The 14,342-nt window shown below is 39.9% G+C and overlaps 3 protein-coding genes across 3 annotated transcripts in view; 1 reads left to right on the top strand and 2 right to left on the bottom strand.

Annotated features, from left to right (window-relative positions):
- Positions 1-731: 731 nt before the first annotated feature.
- Positions 732-3,680, bottom strand: LOC109479059 (endonuclease V-like). The gene is made up of 2 exons (XM_019780934.1): positions 3,633-3,680; positions 732-2,652 (listed from the first exon to the last, which is right to left on the bottom strand). Exon 2 carries the CDS (start codon positions 2,574-2,576, stop codon positions 1,701-1,703), a length of 876 nt encoding a protein of 291 aa, XP_019636493.1. The 5' UTR covers positions 2,577-2,652; positions 3,633-3,680; the 3' UTR covers positions 732-1,700.
- Positions 3,681-4,312: 632 nt separating this feature from the next.
- Positions 4,313-8,272, top strand: LOC109479062 (leucine-rich repeat-containing protein 72-like). The gene is made up of 8 exons (XM_019780936.1): positions 4,313-4,342; positions 4,569-4,642; positions 4,814-4,883; positions 5,122-5,232; positions 5,764-5,848; positions 6,188-6,277; positions 6,630-6,782; positions 8,029-8,272. The coding sequence occupies exons 1-8, from the start codon at positions 4,313-4,315 to the stop codon at positions 8,223-8,225; spliced, it is 810 nt and encodes a 269-aa protein (XP_019636495.1). The 3' UTR covers positions 8,226-8,272.
- Positions 8,273-10,970: 2,698 nt separating this feature from the next.
- LOC109478932 overlaps positions 10,971-14,342 on the bottom strand; it is a 4,005-nt gene continuing 633 nt past the window's right edge. Inside the window, exons 3-6 of the mRNA XM_019780738.1 lie at positions 13,849-14,012; positions 13,278-13,661; positions 12,793-12,957; positions 10,971-11,249 (exon numbers count right to left, since the gene is read on the bottom strand). Of these exons, the coding sequence (XP_019636297.1) occupies positions 10,971-11,249; positions 12,793-12,957; positions 13,278-13,661; positions 13,849-13,986 (966 nt within the window). The 5' untranslated portion in view covers positions 13,987-14,012. The remainder of the gene's footprint in view (positions 11,250-12,792; positions 12,958-13,277; positions 13,662-13,848; positions 14,013-14,342) is intronic.

Raw genomic sequence — 14,342 nt, 5'->3', positions numbered from 1 at the left:
CATGTAGGTTCAATGTCTATGCATGTTTATATACATGGCAGCTACCTAAATCTTTGATTATAGTTTGACAATCTTACGCTGTTACAGTCTTTTCAGTACAACTTGTACTTGATGAAGTCCTAACTTCAGAAGTGTCAGGCAATTGCAAATTTGCATACGTTAGAGATATTAGAAATAGAATCCTCACAGCAGGACACTAATTTATTCTAACTGGCCCCGATATGTGTGGGGTTGAACAAAATGTCATTGAACTGTTATAGCTCTCTCGAAGGACAAAGATAGACACTGTTCGTGTTTATCTGCAACATTTTGTTTTGGAACCCTCTCTGTCAGCGAATGACTTCCACTGGCTAAATCTAGCTGTGACTGGATCTAACTGGTTAACCACCATAGTCTACCCATAGGGATATAACATGGGTGATTGTTATTAAGAGAGGGCTAGGGACTTGAGACAAAGTGGGAGTTCACACCATTCAAATGCAAAATTCTTCCCTATCTATTACCTACAAGTACAGTATATCAGTAGCTTCATTGACTTCCATTAGTAAATTGCATTTTTTTTTCCAGAATGATTTTTTTTTGTTCAATAAAAATACAAGTATATCAGCTAGATGTTCGGTTACCCAACTACATTTGTATAGCTATGAGTACAGCAGTATTACTCTTGTACTAACTGATAAAGAAAAAATAGCATGTACATTGTACATGTACTAATACACCCCTTGCCCTTGAAGTTGCATGGATATATGTGTCAATACATGGTTTGCCAAAGCTCTCCATCACACTGACATAAGACACAGACACAGCTGAAACCAGTCACGTACAGAGTATAAGATCATCACGTCGGCATCTTTAGTAAAGTGTGAAGAAAACATTGGTCAGCACGGCAGACTTATTTTTCCATCCAAGTCGGAGACTGTGTGGCTACAACACGAGCCAAAGTAGACTAGCTCCAGGCCCAAATATGAGCAGGAATCCAGCTAACATTAGTCATGAGGCATGTAGGGACTTGGCAGCTTCACTGCATTGCCATAAGAGGTTATCAGTATAATAAATCAGGTTTGTGAGAGCCCGTGAGGGCTATTTGTCAGTACAAAATAGACCCATCAGTGTAGAGTCATTTTAATTCCTTACTAGTAGCAGGAAGGCAAAGGGGTAGTATGTGGCCATGCACATGACCCAGTGATATATATATATATATATATATATATGCTCTGTTGTTGTGAACTCAATGGTAACTCCATTTACTTTGTATGGAAGGCATTATAGTTTTCAACTGTATCATGCTACAAAACATTGCTGTTTCACAAAGCCAAGAAGGCAAGTGCTAGTAGCAAGGAAAATGTATTAATTTTTATTGTATCTAACTTGTCATTGAACATGGCTGTAAATGATATTTCTGAGTTATCAAGTTTTTTTTATTTTAGATTTCAATGGCTGGGATTGAAGCATTTAAAAATCCCTTTCATTGATGACGTATCTAAAATACAAATGATTTGCAACAGGTACTTAAACTGTACTTTAGTTATTAGAATCTTGAAGAATAAACATCTACATACACATAAATTAGATTTTCTCACATACAAAATGTACATATCTGTATGGATTCCTGGTAGAAAATTTATGTTCTAAATTTGCATTTGCTACATGAATTACTGTAATTTACATGTATCAAATTTTGACCTGTAACTCCCTTTTCCTTATGTAGTGCTGTCACTACCAAAATGCAGTCGTATGTACTCCCTAGACCTGAGATCTGCCTGTCGTATGGGCTCTGGTACCCTATACTGACAGCAGGCATATACGAGTTTCACTGCCGTATCCAGCGTTACTCTGTGTCCAACAGATACATACACAGGTGACGTAATCCCGTCCTTACTAAGCAGCGCTCTACCGTAAACCTTCCCGGATGTTCCTACAACCAGAAACGAATCTCCGCCTTTCTTCAACTGTTCAGCCGAAACGTTTTTGTGCTTTTCCTTGGTCATCCCGTCAAACCCAGTGAAGGGGTTTTTGGCGACACCTACAGTTGGGAGATCAGTGAGGACACCAAGATGGCAGGCTATCCCAAATCCTGATGGGTGCAGCTTTCCATTCCCGTCGACTAGTAAGACCTGTGGCATGTATTCTGAAGCCGATTGTTGCAGCCTATCAACCATCTGAACGTGGAAACCCACTTCACGTGCACATAAGAAGCCAGGTACGTATGGTGCTGTCACCTGTACAGGTGTACAATCCGAGTACACCACCTCAAGGTCAGGGTAAGACATCACAACGAGGGAAGCACAAGCCTTCTCTGGGTCATCTTTAGCATAGCTGAGATCCAGACCAGCTACGTACTTCAGCCCATAGAATGGAGTGGTATCGTCTGAAGTTTGCTGCCATTCTTCAGTATCTTGTTCCAACAGTTTTTCCTTTAGTGTGACTTGCTCCTTGCGCCACTGTTCTTTCATACGCTCGGTAAAGGTTAGTATGCCGAGATACCTGCGGATATCGGTGAAAACCACGCCAACGGTCGACACAGAGCGATTGAAAACAGTACCACCGAGCCATCCCAGGTGGAACATGCTGACCATGCTTTGTGGGGTCGTCCAACGGAAGAAACTTGATGCATGCAGCTGATCGGAGAGTTGTTGTTGGCTGCCTGCAGTTCTGCACACAACAGAAAGAGGGCATTTCACTCACAAGCTTGAGATCCACAATGAACATCCTGTATGTAGCACATCCAGCCAAGATTTGCCATGCGTTTTCCAGTTATACATGTAACTTGCGTAAGCATATATTAGGCACATGCTTCCTGTAGTGGTATTAAAGACTGTCAAATGCAGAAAATTACTGGATGATGTTGTTGATTATCCTTTGTTGAATTTCCCATTCTTGGTTAAAAATCACTGTTGATTATTGATATCGAGACTGATGTCGTGATGATCCAAGATCCTGTTACATGCATGTGTCAATCTGCTTTGCCCTAGTTGCTCCACAAAAGTCACAAAAATTATACATTTTTGTACTAGGAAACAGCTAGGTAATTAGTTAGCAAAAAGCTGGAGTAGTTCACAACTATTTTGATTGTTGTTTTTACCTACATGTACTTATACCAGTGCATGTGTGTACAATGAGGGGTGTGGTTAGTGTATTTAGTACATGAAGGAAAGGAAAGGAAAAAAGGAAAGGAAAAAAGAGAAGGCCATTTGTATTTAGTGACTATTCGTGCCTGTGCACAGATTTTGCTGACCACAGGTCAGCATAACTATTAATAACTTTCCTAGAACACTGACAGCACAATGTGTCTGATGATTTGACTTTTATCCCCTATTTCTACTTCCCTTGCGAACCTCATAACGATTACCAAAAGAAGATAGTATTGCCAGGTCTTATCTATATTAAACTACAGAACAAGCTTAGACATCGCCGATGATGATGAAATATGATGAAAGACTGTTATCTTGGACTTCCGCATGTGAATTTCCAGTCGTTTCGTCCTATTTTTCACCGCACTGTGGAAGAAAATGGATCTAACCTTTATCCCTAAATGATCCTTGTAAATTTACGTATCGAAATACCACCTCGTGTACAACTAGACTGGTTGAACTTGGCCGTGATATAAAGAAATGTAAGAGAAACTTCTGTACCTGACAATCCTGGGAGGGGGGCGTTCTGGAATGCTATCCCACTATGCATTACGTGCGGCACATACCACTAAAACCAAGGGGCGTTCAAGTTTCATATTTTTATGTTATTGGCCAAAATACATATAACGTACATTTTGATAGTACCGCTGTCTATTATGAGACTTACAATATAAATTTTGCGTATTTGAAGTATACAAATATTGTTTTTTTCTTCATAGATACAAAAAATGAAATTGTCCCCTTGCTTCATAATGAAACCACCTGTTAACCCGGGGTCAGCTCAGGGTAGCAACAGGTTGCTACAACAACTATCATGGCGGGAGGGGAGCAAGAAGCTCTACAGGTGTGTCTTCGGTTTCTTCCTTAAAGGAACTCTTCTTAGCGACCAAGAGGGTTCTCAGTGATTTCAAGCATGTCAGAGAAAGTTGTGGCATCAAAGGTTGTTTTGACAGATTCCTAGATTGTGTTGTCTGGTGGGAAAAAGTTTGTCAAACTGTTTGTGAAACTTGACACTTGTTGCGTCTGTGGACTATTGTGAGTGTACAATTGAGTTTGACACTTAATAACAAGATGCTTCATGATTTCCCCTTTTCGAAGTCTTCCAGGTTCCTACATTTTCTACAATTAGTAAGCATTTTGTCTCTTTAATAAAGTAATTGCCTACTACACTAAATCAGTAAATGTATTCCTATAGTTGCAATCGTTCAGTGGTAAGTTTCCAAAGTTTGTTTTCTTAACATTTTGGTGCAATTCTATCAGAGCGCTCTTTATGATAAAGATCGTGCAATATGGCATATGATCTACAACTAACTCCAGATAGTAGATGCCTACCTTGCAATTTTTGTTGGAACGTTGAAGCTGTAGAATAATAGTTAGTTACATGCTCAACTGAGTACAAACTACATGTAATTGACTTAGTATTTCCTTTGTCCACAGATAATAGAGGCCCAGCTTGAAGAGAGAGGGATAAGGAAAGACATTGATGTCACACTGCTCTACCTGTCTGACAGGTGAGATGAGAAGCTCATAACGTTTCTAGAATATTAATGAATTAATAAACATGAAATACAGTCTCAATGCTCAGCATATTATTTGCACAGGTATTAAAGGCAAGGTGTTAAGTGATTTGGAACTGAAGGTACTTAAGGTACAATTAACCAGTATGTTTTGTTCTCTTACAGAAATCTTAAGGAGGTTTGTGACTTGGGAAGATTCAAGATCCTGAGGTATCTATGGCTCAATGGCAACAAGGTGAGAATAAAAACCCTCCCCCAGTAACTCATGATCAACCTCAAAACTTTTCTTTTGATCAAAAACATACAAAGTTAGGGTAAAGTATGATGTTACATGTATTTGAAATACCTTAATTTTGAACTTTCTTTAGTAGAAGTGCTCTTATGTGTAACAAATATTGGAACATGACAGAACTAAGAGGTGTCTTTGGACTTCTTTGTAACATATATCCATGGAATGCTTTATTTTTCATTAGCTGCGGAGAATTGACTGTATCCTGAACAACTTCCGACTGTCAGAGTTGTACCTGGAAAACAATGAGCTGATTGACATCAGTGGAGCCCTGGGACACCTCACCTGTCTACAGGTACAGTTTGTATTGTCTCACCTGTTCTTGTGCTCCAAGTGTGGCCGGAATGACTGCCATACAAATATAGGGCTCGTACGCCCCACTAGAGGCTGTACACAGCCACAACACCAGACCTTGTTACTACACCTGTGTTCTAGAAGTGTGGCACCTTATATACCAACAATTATTATTATTTCACATTTGTTCCAGAACACCATTATGTGTTACTAATTTGTTTTACCATATAATAACACTGTAGGCTTACTTTCATTTTGAAAGATGATGTTCAAAGAACATGCAATAATCAAATTCTTATACATGGGAACCATTTTGCTAAAAATACTAGGAAACTCTATTAATACTGTCATCTGTCTGTGTTTTTTTTTCAGTACTACTTCAATGGATTCTGAAGTAAGAAATCTAGTGTAGTCATATATAGAAGAGGCAATGGCTATTATTGAATTTGGGCTGGTGACAGGTGTCAGAGGTTCCTTGTCCTCATTGTCCGCTGAACTTATATTCATAATGTGTTGTATCATATATCCTCAGGTGTTGATGTTACATAACAACCAGCTGACTAAACTGGAGGAGGTGGTGAGAGAACTCAGACCCATGCAGGCACTCAGGGTGCTCAGTAAGTTGGAAACTTCTGGATTTTCCTCCATACTTTATACTAGTACATATGGCGTTCTAGAACGTCACACAATGTGCTTTGGAAGTGTTTTGTTTGTTTGTTTTGTCCAAGAACATCACATGGATCTTACATTGCCATGGATTTTATTCTGGAACATAGCTGTCAAATACTTGTTAATCTGGAAGCCAATTTTGACACATTTATTCAGTTACAGTTACTGTTCTAGAACTCTCCATTGTGCAAAGTTGTTTTTTGGGCAGTAGTGACTTAAAAATTTATGTTTGGAAATAGCAATAACTTGATTGAGTTTTTTCACTTAACTATCTAATATTCCTCCAGATCTGTTCAACAACCCCCTTGCCCAGGAGAATGAGTACAGGTCTTATGTTATCCACCATCTCCCTTCTGTGGAGCTGCTGGACAGACAAGGTAGGATCATATGTTGTGTACTTTAAGATATCACACCTTTTTACTTTTCCTCTTTTTAGTAGCTTTGTATATTGAAACTGCTAGGTTTCTTGCTATTGTGGAGGGGACTAAAAGAAACCAGACAGCTTCAAAAGACAAATTACATGTAGTAGTCCTTAAAGTCAATGTTTGAGATCTGAAAGTTTTGAAAGCTGATAGGATTACACGTATATGATTTTTATCTTTAGATGAAAATATAAAGTTAGTAAATGTAAGTTTAGATGAAATTATTAACTCTAAACATTCTGAACTACTGAACACAATTAAGACCTGACAGAATCCGCTGAGTTTTTCTCTATCTCCTTGCCAACAGAAGTGCTCCAGTCAGAGCGTGACCGTGCCTGGAGGATGTATGAACAGGAGCAGTACTTGTTACGGGAAACCATCGCCTTTGGGCGCCGGGCAGAGGGACTTCCCCCCAGGACCAGGCCACAGGACAGACACAAACGACCATCAACTATACCTGGTAACAGCCTTTTCTTACAATAAAGTAGAGGCAGTTACTGCTGTATACACTGTACTAGTTCATTTCTCAAGCTTATCAAGCATTATTACCTCCGGGTAGGGATGTATCCCTGCGCAGACGGGTTTTGTGGGAGACGAAGCTTTTTACGTTCGCAGCCGTTTCTCACGTTTGGGTGGACGGATATGTCTGGGACTTGGTATACGTTTTGCTATTGTGCTGTAGGTGGTGCACGTTGTTTTGCTTTTTCAGTATGTGTGTTTTAGTGCGTGAAAATGATGCGTTTTGACAGCGTATGGACTGACCCCTTTGAGTGTGAAAGTGGTTTTGTCTTTTGATTTTTTTTGTTTTGTTAAGGACTAACTAAAGAAAACTTTACAGGGCTGACCATCTAGGTAGCCACCCTATTGAATCAGGAAGAACCGTCAACTATACATGTAACTGGTAACATCCTTTTCCTACAATGAATTAGATGCAGTTATTACATTTCGAATGAAGCCTTATATATCCCTAAGTCCTACAGTGCCCAACAACTGTTGAGTTGCACATGCAGTATCATCCATATAGCAAGCTGTGTAGGTACAATTTGGGGGTATTTCTCGTGCACCGCATCACACCACAGCAAAACACAATGAATGCAGATTACGTAACTATGCCACCGCAGGCCAAAAAAAAGTCAGGTGTCTAAGACATGCAATTATTGAAAAATATTGTGTAAAAAATGCCAGCAGGACAAGGGCTAACTTTATTAAGGACTGACAAAACTTTACAGTCAGAGCTTTGGGCTAACTTTGGCCTATTGTAACATGCAGACACTACCATAGTCCCCGACCCTTCAGACCAGGATGGGACAAGCTGGAGCTGGAACAGGGCGCAGAACAGTGAGAACAGTGTAGAAAAAACTTGAAAGAAAAAAATTTTGTGGATAGGCAGGCAGTCAGTAAATGTGGCTGGTTTCTTGCGTCTTCTACTGATTCAGCATACTTTTAGTCCAGTTTTCGTTGAATGTTTGGTCAACGTTGCAGATGAATTTTGCCTGTTGCGTACAATATATTTTCCAACATAGCATTTGGAAACTCTAGACAGGATGTTAACCTTACATAGGCAAATACGACCTTATATGAGATGTTCTGCTGAAGTGCTATATGTACAATACATGACGGGTTTGCACAGGTGCAGTACGTTCTGCCGATGTGCTGTGGTAATTAGTGTTTTGCTAATAGTAACACAAAGAATTTCTGCCTTACAGAAAAGGATGTTGTTGCCAACAACTTTGATGCGCCTCCCTATGAGAACCCTAACCACGCAGTGGCCCTACGCAGCGTGAGCCGTGCAGTCATGCAGTACTCCATGTTCGACTGGTCAAAAGTGCCAAAATCTGAGGAAAGGAGATTAGCAGAGGGGCCTCCCGGACTGCCACAGATTATGACCATCAGATTTAAATAAATAAAAAACTTTGGAAATAAGACACTAACCCCTGTATATTTGAAATCAGCATTTATGTACATTTGGATTTTGTAGATATGACCAAATGCAGTGAAATAGAGCAATGCGTATTAATGTCTTAGATACAAATGTATAATGTATGTAAAGCCATTTGTAATATATACAATGAAGCCAAGCCAAGAATATATAAATACTTAATATTGATACAAGTGCTGCTAAGTATCTTCTGTGCTGAATTTGTGAACTGGAATCATGAATACGATGTAATATTAACTCATGAGATTACTACTATCTGTTTGCCAAATGTAATAAGTAACATTCCATAAACTTGGGACCAGTTTAATTTTTTGTTTTGTTTCCTGGAGCAATAAAATTACTGATCACGAACATTGAATATGTTTAGTTACGATTATTGTCTGAATCTGTTTTTTCCTGATATTTCAATACTTCAGAATCAAATTATTAGCTGGCAAATATATCCAGGTCACTGTGTCATCATAGAAATTGGGCCACAGTCCAGTGGGCGAGAGCAGCCATTTAATAAACATTATGATTATGATTATAGCAAAACATGACCATCAGTGAAGAGACCACCTGAATCTATCTTCTTAAGTTTAATAAAATACTATCTTTAAAGTTCTTACTGAGCTAGTATTCAAAGCATGACTAGCATGTGGAAATAACTTATAATGGAAACACACAATACACACTCCGTACAGAAAGTAATTATCTGATAGACTGATTAAAATACCAGTGACATGTTTTAAATCACGCTATTTACAAAATGTTTAGAATCTTGATAGACACCAATTGTAGATAGACAATTGGACACTAACACCGCACTGGGAATAATGGTGTCACATTTCAAGAAAACAACAACAAAAGACATTTAGCGGTATCATAGCAATCTATCCAACACATAGTACATGTACGGGCAATATAATTCATTCCAATGAAGTAATTATAACAGCATGAAAACACCACCAGCAGTATAAAGATTATATTCTGCTGTAAGAGGGCCTGCAAGCCCTTTTTCGTGAGGCGTAATCAGGCCGTTTTAGACTTCGTAATTCGTAGGCAGCCTCCGCAAAAGTCAACGTAATTCGTAATTGGACATTAGCCGCAAATCGTAATGTCGTAATCAGCTCTGCAACTTTAACGTAATTTGTAATAGGCGGCGAAAATTTTGCGTAATTCGTTATCACTACCCCCCCTTGCAGGCCCTCTTGTAATATACCCTGTCAAATACAAAAACCTAAAGAATGTGCCTCAATGTGAGCAGCGACCTGAATTATATTTACTTTTGTTTAGTTTCTTTTTGTAGATGTAAAAACTAGTTTACACACTTCGGTTATTATTTCTGTATCTTGATTTTGTTTAATTAATCAATTATTTCATTGTTTAATTTTGATGTTTAATGTTTTGTCATGTATCATAGTTACCTTTGTTTGGGGTAGGCCCTTTAAAAAACCACCTAGGTTTCTGGCCTACCCCTCATATTCTCTTATTGTTATTGTTTGATTATGTATTACTAACTTTTTTTATACATGCAAATAATAAACAAAACAAATTACCAGGATACTTCGTACTATGCTACAAAAGCAGGCATTGTATAAGTCGGGTCATGCGATTGAGTTATGTGTTTATTGAGGTCAAAAGGTCATTAGTCTCCTAAACTTGTAAAGTTAACATGTCTTGTTACTAAGGTCTTGGACCACACTTAATTATATCTAAGGTCAGGGATATCACGGCCCAAATATGTATTACTGCGCCCTGTGTGTATGAGACATCTGATTCAGTAATTATGAGCTTGATGAATGAGGTCTCTACTCATAATATTATATTGTAAACAGTTCTTGTTTAAGTTAGCATGAAAGTAGCCTGGGTACCATCCTGGTTAGTTTACGTCCGCTCCCACAGTTGGTCGGTAGCGACTGTGGGAGCGGACGTAAACTAACCAGGATGGTACCCAGGCTAGCATGAAAGTTCATCTGAGTTGGTAAATTACATTATGAAAAACTTAAACTGTTCTGAGCAACTCAAAATTTGACTCACCAGAAATTTTCGACTGAATCACTCAGTCTTCCTCAGCTATCTGACCCAAATGCTGTGGACACATGATTTTTCCCACTTGTGACGTCAGCAAAGGGTCCTTCCTAGACACTCTAACAACAATCAACTAGGACATGTCCCTGCGGGTTAACATATACCGTAAGGCACTTCAACCATCGCTCAACCGGGATGGGGGGCGATATCGACTTCAGACAACCTTTGACCCTTTGCTGACGTCACACGTGGGAAAAATCACGTGTCCACTGTAAGCATTTGGGTCAGATAGCTGAGGAAGACTGAGTGTCATTCAGTCGAAAATTTCTGGTGAGTCAAATTTTGAGTTGGAGAACAGTTTAAGTTTTTCATCTTGTTTAAGTTGTTTATATCATATCCACAAGTGTTGTATTTAGTCAGGAGCCTTTAATCCATAATGCATCACACTGCACGATTGCGTAGTACAAATATTGTGAAACAGTTATCTATTATTACTACTGTTTGATTTATTACTATATATATCATGATATGTCAAATGTCTGGGATGATCTCGGACAGACCATGAAAGAATTTATTTCCCCCGGCATATCCCCGTTCGTTGTGTGATCATTTAATTACCTTCTATGTGCAAATAGAAACAGTTACTGTACAAACAAACAAACCCCGACACAAGTTAACCTCATTCCTGATTAAAATGATTTACCCTGCACTTTTGTCCTTAGAGTCTAGCATGAAGCACTCGATCCTTCTGATCAGTTCCTCAAACAGAGGTCCCTTCCACAGGTCATCATCCTGACTTCTGGCCATGTCGATGTAGACCAGCTGTGCAAAGGGGATGGCCATGGGCCCGGATACCGGCCATGTTGTCTTCTCGAGTATGACTGGAATGATAGGCTTCTTCAGGGTCCGTGCAAGCGCAACTTCGTCCTGGCAGTTTGGGGATTCGACGTAAGGGGGTGTCACGCAGCTGACAATGACCTTGACCACAAAAACCACAACATTAATTTGACCAGACACAGAGCACTATGCTTTGTTATGGCTATGACCAACAAGCTCTAACTGAGTTATATGCGGAATTTAATGGGTAGGTTGACAGCACTTGGGTTGGGAAAGATTGACAGGCAGAATGACTGTGAAAAGGTCTGACAGAGGAATTATGATGAACATGAAGGTCTAAGAAAATCTGTCTAAGAGAGCCATAGAAATATGGGGGAATTCAGGAAGCCGGCAAATGCATAAAAGTCTTCATGGAAGTCTGAAATCTCAGTGGGATTCTTGTTTTCAATTTTGCAAAGAAACGTGTCAAGCGAAGAAAAAAAGTTTCTACATTAGCTTTTGCTCTGCTATATCACCCAGTACCCAAACTTGTCAGTTCTCGTTACTATTCTGATGTTTACATATTGCTCATAAAAACGAGCACCGGTCGGCAGAACGTACTGCATGTGAAAAAAACAAACATTTTTCACCGTTGTCGTTGGATTTTTCCGACATTTTTCCGACAGTATTACTGTAACAGTGTGTATATATTTAGCAGTTAGTGTATTACATCCTGATACATTACTTTTTACTTGTACACTTTTTCCCAGTGCTGAGACTTCTGAGAAGCATGGGTCAGGCAGTGGGTGGACTTTGAATGACATTTTAACTGTTTACAGTAATGACCCATGTGCTCAGGGAGTGTGACTCGGACACGCGCAAGTGGTCTGGGCATAGTGGGATAAGGCCACACCAATTTAATTTCTTGGTTAACGGATTTGTCTAGAAAAATAATGGAGCGGGCGGGCGAAAAAAAAATAAAAATAAAAACAGGCCTAGGCATCCTATTATGGCCCAAACTGGTACGATAGGAGCCATGAAGTCAACACACCAGGCTGGTGCAAAATGTAAACAATGAATTTTGAACTTTTAATGATACTACTGCATTGAAAGATAGAATGACTGTAACAAGTAGTAAGAAAAGGACTGTTTTCAACTGTTCAGGGCAAAAGATGAGCATTTTGCAGTTGATTCTGAATTTTTATTTTTATTTGCAAATCAGAAAAAAATGAAGCGGCGAATCCGTTAACCAAGAAATTAAATTGGTGTGGCCTATAAAGAGTACTATAAAAACCTAATGCATGTACTCATGTAGCCGACGCGGCGAGGCAGTCTGAGTTCCAGTTTGAGAGTGAGAGAGAGAGAGAGAGAGAGAGAGAGAGAGAGAGAGATCAAATCGAATACAGTCATGCCACTCATAATGTTAGGCACTGTTTCTGGGTACGTACATGTACATCACCGCAACATCGGCGGCTATCTTATGAACTTGTAAGGGTCACCCATCAAAATCGAGGTCAAGTAGTAAGCAAAGCTACCACATCTTTGGTGTTGACCTTGACACACCCCTACATACAGACGGGTTGTTAACCTTATATGCACGAATGCGACCTTATATGAGACGTTCTACCGAAGTGCTATGCACAATACATTTACAGGTTTGGCGCAATTGTGCAGTACATTCTGCCGACGTGCTATGAAAACATACCTTGGCTTCCCTGATCCCCTTGTCCATCATCTGGTACAGACTGTCCCCTCCTCCCATCTGCTTGATGTCCATCCAGCAGCCGTAGCCTCGCTCCTGCAGGCGATCGTGCAGCAGCAGTACTCTGTCCTGGTGGTCCCACTGGTACGACAGGAAAACAGCATTCTCCTGCTGACAAAACAGTACCTTTTTAATTAGCCATGTCCGAGGCAACAAACACGGCATACTAACGGTCTTATATATCCAAGTTTACATGAATGAGAATTCATCAAAACCGGACCACTCTTTGATAACTTAGCGATGAAACAACGTGAGTTCGAGGGTGTGAAAAAGCGTGTGATGTTACGGCACTCCCCCTTATAATCTGAATTAGAATAGAAAGAAAAGGGTTCAATGCCAATGACAATTAGTCTTCAAGAAGCGTACCATGCCAATATTGATGATACCGATTTGAAATTATATCAATCAGTTTCTCGCTGGTTTCTTACCTTAGGGTATGTTGTCATGTCTGGGTACGTGGTGTGCCGTGAAGGGTACAGTTGTGCAGCTGTCTCTCTGGAGGAAGCCGTCATGCGCCATGGTGGGAAATTATTGGAGCTCGATGGTGGTACGTTCGTGGGTAACGGCTGTGCAGCTGTCTGTCTAGAGGAAGCCGTCTCTGCGGGCATGGTTGTCATGCGCCATGGTGGGAAATTACTGGAGCTCGATGGTGGTACGTTCGTGGGTAACGGCTGTGCAGCTGTCTCTCTGCGCATCATGCGACGTGGTGCCATGGTGTGCTGTGCAGCTGTGTTGGGGGAAGCTAAAACAGGTGGTACCTCTCCAAATACGACCCTCATCACCTCTATCAGACCAATTAGATCTGAGTTGGGCTGCAAATAAGTTAACAACATTATATTTTGATGCCACTAAAAGCAATAACAGTAATAAACTTAATGTACACAAATGTATCAAGAAATTTATAGATTTATCTGTTGATAATTTTATAACCTTTAAGATAGTACTGTGTTTCTCGTGTATTATTCCATCAGCACGTCCTGTCTCTTGATAAGGACTTACATGTTTCCACTCATGCAGATAGGGGAGGTAGATCCTTCCATTGTGGTCCACATGTTTGCCTGTGTTGATCACCATAGTGTCCGTGGGCACGACATAGCACAGGGGTGGGTTGAAAGGGTGGGTTTTCATCAAGAACATACATATTGGGATGTTGAATCTTGAACCTAATGTGGAGGAAAAGTAGCACACAATTCACTTTAAAGGCACCCAAAGTAACTTTAGGGTGCTGCAAAACTGGATTTTCAAAGTCAATTTTCTGATCATTCATTTGATATTATTAAGTGGAACTAAGTCTTTTTATCCTATAGCGTACTGTCATATACATGTATGTGAGGCAAAAATGTTATGTCACTGACGGAAAATGGTTGCTTGTTTTGTATCGTAGGCTGGTTCTTGCTCTTTATGGGCGGTACCCATAAAATAAAGAGGCACCTCACGTAGCTCATAATAATTTTGTTTTTGCTCAGTTTCCTCTTCTGCAGCCCCAAAACAAT

This window comes from Branchiostoma belcheri, unplaced genomic scaffold (assembly GCF_001625305.1).
Source record: "Branchiostoma belcheri isolate BF01 breed outbred unplaced genomic scaffold, Haploidv18h27 scaffold46, whole genome shotgun sequence".
Taxonomy (NCBI): domain Eukaryota; kingdom Metazoa; phylum Chordata; class Leptocardii; order Amphioxiformes; family Branchiostomatidae; genus Branchiostoma; species Branchiostoma belcheri.
This window is presented reverse-complemented; position numbering and strand designations above follow the sequence as displayed.